Source organism: Molossus molossus, unplaced genomic scaffold, assembly GCF_014108415.1.
Source record: "Molossus molossus isolate mMolMol1 unplaced genomic scaffold, mMolMol1.p scaffold_m16_p_2, whole genome shotgun sequence".
Lineage (NCBI taxonomy): Eukaryota > Metazoa > Chordata > Mammalia > Chiroptera > Molossidae > Molossus > Molossus molossus.
In genome coordinates, this window is record NW_023425355.1 from 8672490 (window position 1) to 8684490 (window position 12001).

Consider the following 12001-nt stretch of genomic DNA (forward strand, 5'->3'; position numbering starts at 1 on the left):
CATACACACACATAAACATTCACACACAGCCCTGGCCAGTTTGGCTCAGCGGTTAGAGCGTCGGCCTGTGGTCCAGAGAGACCCGGGTTCGGTTCCCGCTAAGGGCACGTACTTCGGTTGCAGTTTGTCCCCGGCCCTGGTTGGTCGTGCGGTGGCAGCCACTCGATGTGTCCCTTCACGTCGATGTTTCTCTCTCTCTCCCTCCCACTCTATCTGTACAAAAAATGGAAAAATATCCTCGGGTGAGGATAAAAAAAACAAAACAAAACAAGACAAAAACATTCACACACAGAATTACACTATTAGTACATACATTGTTTTTAGATGGTTGCATTTTATTGTATGTAAATTTTACCTTAATAAAATTGAATAAAAAAATCAAAACTTCTGCCCTGGCTGGTTTGGCTCAGTAGTTAGAGCGTCGGCCTGCAGTCCAGAGAGACCTGGGTTCGGTTCCCACTAAGGGCACGTACCTTGGTTGCAGTTTGTCCCTGGCCCTGGTTGGTTGTGCGGGTGGCAGCCACTCGATGTGTCCCTTTCATGTCAGTGTTTCTCTCTCTCTCTTACACTCTCTCCCTCCCACTCTGTCTGAACCAAAAATGGAAAAATGTCCTCGGGTGAGGATGGAAAAAAAAAAAATCAAAAATTCTTATACACATACTATTTTATTTTGCTTTATTTTATTTAATACTAAATATTTTCCAATTTTATTTTAATGCTGTATTATTTATCAAACTTAGACACTGTAATTAACTTAATCATTCTCCTGTTGGAAATTTAAGCTATTCTTGAGATTTCATTATTATAAATAACACTACAATAAATATCTTGAAGTTTTAGGTGCTTTCTTTTGTTATATCATTTCTTAGGTAAATTTCTAGCTATGAGATTAATTAGTCAACATTTATAATCCTTGCTCAGTATGAAGACAGTATCTTACAATGGCCTTTTGAGATCCAGGAAAAAACAAAACATCATTTACTTTTCTTTTTAAAAATAAAATAACTACTTGCAGTGACTTTTTCACTAGTAAAATGCCAGTTTTATCTCTACCTTAAAAAGAAAAAAAAGTATTCATTTTCAGTTTGATTTGCCTATAAATTAGCTAAAGTGTTTGGGCTGTCGGCCAATACTTCTCTAAGGAAAGAAAAGGGGTCTTTCAGTATCCAGTAAGGTCTCTCTTTTCGTTTTCCTGTTACTACCTTTATTCATAATCCCTACCTGACTCTGTGAAATTTTCATAACCAAATATGGAGGTTTGTTACAAGGTTTGTGTTATACTCTGTGGGGGCTTGGCGATATTTTGAGTTAAGCCAAGCCCTGAACAATTTTACTTCACAAAATTCTTTTGTTTTTGAAATTTTAAGTCAGAATATTATTCTGCTTTCTGTGTATTCCACACTCCCTTCTTTTCTGGTGCTCCTATACTAGATGTCCTGTGTGGCTTGATAGCTATTGCTGATACAGTAAAGCCTGAAGCAGAACTGGCTGTCCACATCCTGAAGTCTATGGGCTTAGAAGTCGTTCTGATGACTGGAGACAACAGTAAAACAGCTAGATCTATTGCTTCTCAGGTAATCGCTTCACTTCGTTGTTGGGGTGAGCTATGTAGTAACTTCTGATTCTTCGTATACATTTCCTTTCTTGCCTTCAGATGCTAAAAAATTAATATCTATTATTTTCATTATTGCCGAGTAGACATAGCTGGTTCCTTAAAGAATTGGCATGCTATTCAGACAGGAATTGGGGCTTTGTGTGCTAGTACTGTAATAAATTAAAAGCTATTTGCTTAGTTCATGAGATGCTTAAGTGACATTGTGCACCAGTTTCTGTTGATGCTTCCATTGAAATGTTGCTCATATTTTTCACCAGTGCTGTCAGCCTAGGCCAGGCTCTAATCCTCTTATGCCTAAAATACAGCACTGACTCCATGCGCGTCCCTCCCCAGTCCATCCTGAACTGGTGAAACCATCTTCCTAGCGCACCACTTGACATACCATTTTTCTGCTACTGACCCCCACATTTGTCTTACCTTCCAAACTTTTCTCATATTAGTCTTTTCTTCTTTGGAATGCCTTGCCACCTCTTCTATTAAATAACGCAAGTGATACATGAATGCATTCTTGTATAAAAATACAGAAGGTTATAATAAAGTGAAAAGTTTGTTACCCTTTTCCCAAGCTCCCTGTCAAGTCCCCCCACTTTTTTATATGTATACATGTTCATATACAAATGTATAGTTCTGGTATTCTCAACATAAATTGGATCATTTTTGTATAGATTGTTTAGCAGTTTGCTTTTTAAGATGTTTTTATCGAATTTTTAGAGAGAGAGGAAGGGAGAGAGAGAGAAACATTGATATGAGAGAGAAAAACCTATCTACTGCCTCCTGCACACCCCCGACTGGGCATCGAGCCCACAACCCGGGCATGTGCCCTGACTATGAATAGAACCGGGACCTCTCAGTCCATGGGACGACCCTCATTCCATGAGCCACACCCAGCTGGGCATAGAAGTTTTACATAGCAATATATTTGCCTTGGAACTTTGTCCATGTCTGAACAAATAGTTATTTATTCTTTCTACATTGCTGCAGGGAATTCCATGGTATGGCTGTATCATGATGTATTTAACCATTCCTCTAATGATGGGAATTTAGGTGATTATGAAAATGTTGTTGTTACAAACAGGGTAGTAATGTGTATCTTTGGACATACCTCTTTTTATGCATGTACAATTATGTCCAAAACAGCCCTGGCCAGTTTTGCTCAGCAGTTAGAGCATTGGCCCGTGGACCAGAGAGACCCGAATTCGGTTCCCACTAAGGGCACGTATCTCGGTTGCAGTTTGTCCCCAGCTCCAGTGGGGGTTGTGTGGGTGGCAACCAGTCGATGCGTCTCTCTCACGTCGATGTTTCTCTCTCTCTCTTCCTCCCTCTCTCCCTCCCGCTCTGTCTGGAGATAAATGCAAAAATGTCCTCGGGTGAGGATAAAAAATATGTATAGCTAGACGTGGAATTGATGAACCAAATGATGTGCATACTTTGATAGATGCTGCCTAATACCCTCCAAAAAGACAGTACCAATTTACATATTCACCAACACTGTATAAGGGAGCTTATCTCTTCCTGTTTTTACTGTCACTGGATGTTATCAGTCTTTCAAAATGTGCACATGTGGTGGGTGGAAAATGATGGCTCATTATTGCTGAGTTATATTTCGGGTACTCAGTAATATTTCTTGAATTGAATCTATTTTCCCTGACATAGGTTGGCATTACTAAGGTATTTGCTGAAGTTCTACCTTCCCACAAGGTTGCTAAAGTGAAGCAACTCCAAGAGGAGGGGAAACGGGTAGCAATGGTTGGAGATGGAATCAATGACTCCCCAGCTCTGGCAATGGCCAATGTTGGAATAGCCATTGGCACAGGCACAGATGTAGCCATTGAAGCCGCCGATGTGGTTTTGATAAGGGTGAGTGCTGTAGCCTGAACTTTGAGGAGTGTAAGTCTGTTCTAAGTGGTCAGGGATCGTGTCATAAAGTAGATTGAGCATGATGATTCTGTTCTAATTCCCATGATCCCAGCTATTGAAATGGAGAATTTGAGATGGGTGTACGAGAAGTCTTACTGATTACTTCCGGATTTTTTCAGTTCAGTTAAGCAAATGACAATGACAAGCTTCTAAAGGGAAGAGCAAGATTTGGGAACATACTTATAATAAATTTATCTTCAACAAATACTGAGGTCATTGTAATAGTATTTAATCACTATACCAGCATACAACCCTAAATGTGTTTTCAGAACTGTGAGAAAAAGTCTCGAAAAACATCTTCCAAGGCTGACTCATATTTTTAGCGATATCTGAGATTTGTAGTTACTTCACATATTACCCTAAGGTACATGTCATCTTCAGTATACACAGTATCAAATGCAAAAATTACTAGTTAAGAATGTCTCACTAATATCACAAATATTTCTGTTCTCAGAATGATCTTCTAGATGTAGTGGCAAGTATTGATTTATCAAGGAAGACAGTCAAGAGGATTCGGATAAATTTTGTCTTCGCTCTAATTTATAATCTGGTTGGAATTCCCATAGCTGCTGGTATGTGACTGTTAACTAGTATTGCTTTTTCCTCTGAAGTCATTAGAGACATACCATTTTGGAAGTTTTAGTCTTTTTATTAGTTTTGAGCTCATTCTTTGTATGTAGTCTGCTGATGTGCTAAGAGATAATATTAAGATCAATAGCTTTAATTTTCAGCAGTGTTCATTATAGTCCAGAATGTATAAGCATTCTGACAGGTTTATTTTATTTTACTTTATATTTTTCTCCAAGTTTACATTTTGAAAAGTTTCAAAACTACACACACAGGGAAAAAATGATACAATGAGAATCTGTATACCCTTCACCTAAATTTATCAATTAATAATATTTTGTTACATTGCTTCATCTCTTTCTCTATATAGTCTCATACATATATTTTTTATTTGTTTTTTTCTTAAGAGAATAAATTTACCATTAATCTCACTACCCAAACACAAGTACCATTAGCATTTAGTCTATTTACTTCTGGTCTTTTTAACTCTGCGTCAGTTTTTGTCTTGTCACATAGTTGTAATTATAGCATACCGAGAAGTTCCAGTTCCAACAGGTTTTGTTTTTCTTTTTTTTCTTTATTAATTTTAGAGAGCGAAGAAGGAAGAGAAAGAGAGATAGAAACATTGATGAGAGAGAATATCAATTGGCTGCCTCCTGCACGCCCCCCACTGGGGATCAGGCCCACAACCTGAGCATGTGCTCTGACCGGGAATCGAACCGGTGACCTCTTGGTGCATGGGTCGACACTCAACCACTGAGCCACACTGGCCGGGCCAGCAGGTTTTTCTTTATGTTTGTGGACTAGATGAGAGAGAGCCATTGAGTGAAGGAATATGACCAAGAAAGAACAATTTAGAATTATCTTATAATCTCCTGTATTTAGGGGCTTGGTAGAAATTAGTAATAACATAAGAGAAATAGTTGTCACTTTCTTGTTGTTCTCTCTGGTTTGAGAGCCAAAGAAAGACAGAATGACATGAGAGCAATTACAAAGCTGTTGATAAACACACAAATGCCGAGAGGATAAAGAATAAAAGAACGATCAAAATCCAGAGAGGTTAGCCCTGGCCGAGCTCAGCTGGTTAGTGTTGACCCGATACGGCAAGGTTGCAGGTTCAATCCCCGGTCAGGATACATACAAGAGTCAACCAATGAATGCATCAATAAGTGGTAGTGGAACAACAAATCGATGTTTTTCTCTCTCACAAATCAATATATATTTTTTTAATCCAGAGAGATTAATTCATAGAACAAGTGATTTTTAAAAATATGTAATATATGATCACTGCAGAAAAAGTAAAAAATACAGATAAGTACATAAAAAAATGAAAAATACAGCAAGTCTATCTTATCCCCATCATATGAGCAAATATTAAAATGTCTGTCAAAACCAAGTGTGGATGAGTTTGTAGACCATGAACTCTCATGCCCCGTTGATGGTATTGTGATCTGGTACAGCTACTTTGGAGAGCAACTGAGGAATATCCACCTACAGTTGAAAACGTGCCCATGTTCTAACCCAGCAGCTTCACCTCTAGGTGTGTACTCGACAGTGATTCTCAAACACATGTACAGGGAGGCATGTACAAGAATGTTCACAGCAATGCCCTTTTAGTGAAAAATGGGTAGCTACATAAGTCTCCACCAACAGGAAGATAAATTGCAGAATAAATATCAAATGAGGAAATGGTTTGTAAATACGTATTAGAAGCACATTGGTGATCTGTTTAGTACTACCTGCTGTAAGTAATCCACCCTTGTTTCCTAGGAGTGTTTATGCCCATTGGTTTGGTTTTGCAGCCTTGGATGGGATCTGCTGCAATGGCTGCCTCATCTGTTTCAGTAGTACTTTCTTCTCTCTTCCTTAAACTGTAAGTATAATGGCTTGCTCACGTTTCTATTTGATATTCCTTTTTGTCACCCACAGTCAGTCTTGGTAGGCTTTATTCTTGTATGGATCAGCGATAAGCCCAAACTGTCTTAATAATAAATGTTAGCTATGTAATTTTCACCGTATGTAGTCTATATGTAGCAAGCACAGACTCCAAGTGGGGTAAAATCGAGTACATTGGCTCTGAGAGGTAGGATTTCTGATCATGTGACTTCACCCAATTCCTTTTGAGCTACTTGCCTAGCAGGGACCGCCTTTGTACATTTCATACCAGGCAAATCTCTTGTCATTTTTTATTTATTTTTTATCCTCACCGGAGGACATTTTCCCATTTTTTTTTGTTCAGGTAGAGTGGGAGGGGGAGAGAGGAACAGAGAGAGAGAGAGAAACATCGATGTGAAAGGGACACATCGAGTGGCTGCCACCCGCACAACCAACCAGGGCCGGGGACAAACTGCAACCGAGGTACATGCCCTTAGCGGGAACCGAACCCGGGTCTCTCCGGACCGCAGGCGGACGCTCTAACCGCTGAGCCAAACCGGCCAGGGCTCTTTTCATTTTTTAAATATAACAAGCATCTAGTTCACATTTGGCTATTTCAAACTAGTGTACTTTTGCATGTGTCCAGTTACAGGAAACCAACTTATGAGAATTACGAACTGCATGCCCGAAGCCAGATGGGACAGAAAAGTCTTTCAGAAATCAGCGTTCATGTCGGAATAGATGACACCTCGAGAAATTCTCCTAAACTGGGTTTGCTGGACCGGATTGTTAATTACAGCAGAGCCTCCATAAACTCACTACTGTCTGATAAACGGTCCCTAAATAGCGTTGGTACCAGTGAACCTGACAAGCACTCACTGCTGGTGGGAGACAGCAGGGAAGATGACGACACTGCATTGTAACGGCCGCAGAGAGCACGGAGCGCTGCCCGCGTTCATGATGCCACCTTAGCTTTTCCAAATATTGTGGAAGGGTTTTGTGTAGCTCTCATGCTCTTCTATTAGGGATTCTGTTTGAATTGCATTTTCTAATGGCAAAAAGATCTTTCTCAGAGCATCAGCTCTGAACCCAGCTTTATTTAAAATGAATTTCCAGTGTTTTTTTGTTTTCACTAGCCAGCGAGGTTTACAGCAAGCCCTACATTTGAAGATCGCCAAACTGCTGCTAAAGTGATAGATACTTTCTTTATTTGACCAAAAAAAAAAGTTCAAGAAAAGGATAATTAAAAATGTGAATATTTGAGAGCACGATCTTGAGGAGATTCTTGAGCCTTCATCCCTGCCAGATTGGGAAACAGTGGCTTTCAAAGCACTGGATAAAGCATCTAGTTTTCAATGGAAAACAGTAGAAACTGTTTAAAAATAGATGTGCCTTCCTTAGTACAGGCTCCCCCCACCCCCAATCTCCCTGCATCTTTGTCTTTGCATTTGCTTTCTTAGATGACCCAGTATGTTCTCTTTTGTATCTTGTTTTGAGTAAGCTAAGTGTAGGTGGTTTTTCATTGATAAAAATAACTAACAAGATTTCCGGTATCGTGTTCCTTTCTTTATCTTGTACTTCAAAAGACTTTAAAGGGCCACAGCTTTAGGTTCCCTGCTTCCCATCTTTCCATTGTTGTGAAAAGTAGATCAGATTCTTCCTTCAGTGCGCTCCTCCCCAGCTCGGTGCAAACCTTCAGTTCACTCCGACCGAGGTCACCTCTACGTTGTTCTTAGTGTCCTCTATCGGCTTCTGTTCAGAAACTTCGGATTTTGAGCCTCCTTCACAATTGATTTTTTTCAAAGATAAAAGGTTTTTCAAAGAATTTTTTTTTTTTTTTTTTTTACCATTTTACCATATACGGGTCATATAATATTACCTGGATTCACTATATTTGTCCTTTTATGGACAGAATATAAGACCTTAGCTAGTATATATAATTTAATGGATTTTTTTTTTATCCTTGCTCGAGGACATTTTTCAATATTTTGTTCAGATAGAGTGGGAAGGAGAGAGAGAGAGAAAAACATCGACGTGAAAGGGGCACATTGAGTGGTTGCCACCCACATGACCCAACCAGGGCCGGGGACAAAGCGCAACCGAGGGACGTGCCCTTAGTGGGAATCGAACCCTGGTCTCTCCAGACCGCAGTCTGATGCTCTAACCGCTGAGTCAAACCGGCCAGGGCTATAATTTAATGGATTTTAATTTTCTTTTAGTATTTTAGATAACCACTTAAAATGACTTTAAAATAATGCTCTCACACAAAATTGCTTTTACCAAAAATACAGTAAATTGTAATACAGAAATGAGAATTTCCCTAGGTTGGGATACCTTTCAGGCAAATTTATACTTTTCTCTAGTTTAAAGCATTTGCACTGGCTAATTAGTGTGATTGGCAAAGTCAAGGGCTTGTTCTCATTACCATATACATTTGCAAATTCCCCTGTGAGTGCCTGGAAGTTCATACACTGGCCAGCGATCTGGTACTGTACTTGTATCACTATTTAAATTTTCTTGTTAATTGTAAGATAGATTTCATATGTAGAATATGTAAGTGAACTCATAAATAAATTTCCAATATTTTGTTTCCATTGACATATGTAAAGCTGCTAGCACAGTGCCTAGCACGTAGGGTTTGTACTCAGTAAATGTTCATTGTTTTCTCTGCTTGAGGTTGGTAATAAATATTAAAAATCAATGTTATAGGGCAGAGGCTGAAATCAGGTGGTATTGGGAGATGCATTTCTTCCCACCCTACTTTCTCTCTTCTCTTTTCATACACATACAAAAAGTTTACAACATTATTCCATGTTGTCTTTTCAGATTTAGAAAATATCCCTCTTTTTTCTCAGCTGTTTTAAAGAGAGAACTGAAACTTGATGAAGGTGCTATTAATCTGGAAAGGCAAACCGTTTTAATGAAATCAGAATGAGTTTGTATATCTAGTTTCTTTCTTAGAGTAATACCTATTCCAGCTTCCATGCTACCAGTTTGAATTTTAATGTGCTTCTTATTTTAATTCCAGTGGCCCAGCATACTGTAAACTTGTTTCTTCTGAAAGAAACGGTTAATATGACAGGTGTATATTAGACTTTTGAAAAAAGAAGCACCTCTCTCTCACTCTCTCTCTCTCTTACTCTTTTTCTCTCTGTCTCGGAAGCACTTGAATGTAGCCAGGTGCTATTATTATTGTGTGTATGTTTGAGTTGTGGTCTTGCCCCCCCCCCACCCCCCGCCAAGCGACCCAAGTCATAGAACAGTGAGAAGAGCAATCTGTAGTCTGGAAAAGATCGAGGCTATAATTTCAGCCCTTACTACTAGAACACAAAACATGCTGTTTAGAAAGAATCCTTTAAATATCTGTAGCTATCTTTGAATTCTCTACCACAAGTTTTTGTTTGTTTGTTTGTTTGTTTTTACAATCCTGAACTCCCGTTAGCTTCATAGAGCAGCTGTAGTCACAGGAGAGAGAGGCGATACATAGAGGAGATCAAAAACATGGCTTTCAGTCGGTAACTAGCATTAAATAACTGGTTACTAGTGAGAACAAATTTTATAAATATGTGTGTATGTCTATTCATATGCATATATAAATACATACACATATATACACAAACACAAATGCCATATAGAAGGAAAATAGATTTCCTAGTGGTCCCTCTTATCCGTGGGAGATGTGTTTCAAAACCCCCAGTGGATGCCTGAAACCACAGATACAACCGAACTCTATATATGCTATGTTTTTCTCTATACATACATCCTTTTCACTTAAAGAAAACACTGTATGGCTTCTCTTTGGCATATCCAAATTGCCAGCCTCCCTACTCTTGCACTTTGGGGCCATTACTAAGTAAAATGGGGGTTACTTGAACACAAGCACTGTGATACCAGAACAGTCAATCTGATAACTGACATGGCTACTAAATCACTAATGGGTGAGGAGTATGCACAGTGTGGATATGCTGGACAAAGGGATGATTCATGTCTTGGGTGGGATGGACCAGGACAGCGTAAGATTACATCACAATACTCAGAATGATGAATAATTTAAAACTTACGAATTGTCTTTTTCTTGGAATTTTCCATTTAAGATTTTCAGACCATGGTTGACCATAGATAAGTGATAGGGGAAAATGAAACCACAGATAAAGAGGGACTACTGTATATTTGAACTTAATATTTGAAGTTTATTTGTTATTCCTTTATCACTCATCTTTATTCACTCAGCAACCATGCCCTCAGTCTGAAGTTAACAGGATGTTTTGATATCCAGTGCTGGTTCGGACTCAATTATGGGGCACCTTTTATCTTAAATATCCAAAGATGCCTTTTGAATTTCAAAGGTTAAAACACAGCTAAAATATTTAGTGTTGTAGTCTAAAGAAGTATGATTGTTATTTGTGAAAACAGAAACGTTATTTTTCCTAGTTTAGTATCAACATTTTAGAATGTTAAATTCGATGCCTTGTGAACAAATAATTTTATATTGTGCTTTAACTTTTTAAAAGTTATTCTTTTTTCAGATGTATTCTTTGTTCAAAATGCTTAAATAGCACTGTAGATAGATGTTTCCAAAAATTTAAGCGTGCATATCTTTTATGTACACAGCTTAAAATCAAGAATGTATGTTCTTAGAGAATTTTTCCATTACGTGTGGATCTTGCTTTAAGATTATTTTCTTAATATTTATTTTACTTCTGTTATTTTTTGGGGGGTGAGGCATCTGGTTATTGGTTATTTTAATGAGAATAAAAACATTCCTGGAATCACTCCTTTTGGATTTTTTGTGTTTAGTTCTTACTTTTCTATATTTAAAAATATTATTTTACCAAATATAAAAATATATGGATTCATGCCAAATTATTAACTATTTTTACACTAATTTTCTTAGTCTGAAAGTTTATCTGGTATGAGTAACCAGATAAAGCACACAAGCAAGAATTCTTGTTCTTCAATGAAAAGAGCTTCTGTAATGGCATTGATATTAAATGCCTTCTGTAGCCAAAACCAGGCGTCTCAACCTTGTTTTTAGTTCAAGAAATGTTTAACTAAACATTGTTAAACATTGATTGTTTGCTACCCAAACAGCAGTGGGCGATGTTGTGCAATAATCATCTGTAGTCAAGATATTAAGTAGTTTGTTTTTCCACAGCATGTAATTGATCATATTTTGATCTGCCACGGATGTGCCTTCAACTTTATAATTATAGTATTGTGAAAAAAAATGGTTTTGTCAGTGTCTCGTTTGTTAAATCATCCAAATACTCTACCTGCAGTTCCAAACCACCCTGTGTTTTTAGTTTAGTTTAGTTTAGTTTAGTTTAGTTTAGTTTAGTTTAGTTTAGTTTTTTACAATTAATGATGGGGGAGATTAGAGGCAGTACCATGTATTCACTGAGAGTGGGAAGGAAGAAATCTACTTTCCTTCAGACTCCACTTGCTGTATCATTTAGTGAAGATGAGAAACAAAGAAAGGAATATAATTATCCTCTTTCTTTTATAGTCTCTAATACATTCTCCATAGATTGTCTACCCCAAATGACCTAAACAGAGACAAAGGGTTTTTTGGGTTTTTGTTCTGAATTTTGGGAGCTCTCTACAGTGTGTTTGAGTACCCCACTCCAAATACATTCCCATCCCAAACACTTCTTTGAGTTAAGAAAAGGGTTTTAAACTTATTTGTAAGGGAACACTAATCCCCCCTCCAAATCCTTGGGATTATTCAGGGTGATGACATAGGATTAGAAATGGAAACACAAGAGTAAAATCCCTGAGTGTGCACTTAGCTGGCCAGCCTCCCTTTTCTGTGGGCATGTTGAGTAACCTTTGAGAAGAACGTGCAATGATAGCAACATCCCAGGTGAGGTTTCAAAACCTTCCAAACAAAAACAAAACAAAAAGCTAGAAAACCTTCCTGTTGGGAAATACTTGCTAGGTTACAGCATCAAAGGTCCTGTGGAAATTCAAATAGAGGTGAGAGAGATACAGATGCTGCTTTCACAAATTTCGCTTGGGCCAGCCAGC

General features: G+C 38.2%; 1 protein-coding gene across 2 annotated transcripts in view; it reads left to right on the top strand.

The window, feature by feature from the left end:
• The window catches only part of ATP7A (ATPase copper transporting alpha), a 98444-nt gene extending 91181 nt beyond the window's left edge, over positions 1–7263 (top strand). Inside the window, exons 20-24 of one of the 2 annotated variants that reach the window (XM_036270762.1) lie at positions 1432–1574; positions 3269–3472; positions 3987–4104; positions 5870–5972; positions 6621–7263. In XM_036270762.1, the coding sequence (XP_036126655.1) occupies positions 1432–1574; positions 3269–3472; positions 3987–4104; positions 5870–5972; positions 6621–6897 (845 nt within the window). In that variant the 3' untranslated portion in view covers positions 6898–7263. The remainder of the gene's footprint in view (positions 1–1431; positions 1575–3268; positions 3473–3986; positions 4105–5869; positions 5973–6620) is intronic. The other variant, XM_036270763.1, reaches the window with a different exon arrangement.
• Positions 7264–12001: the final 4738 nt, after the last annotated feature.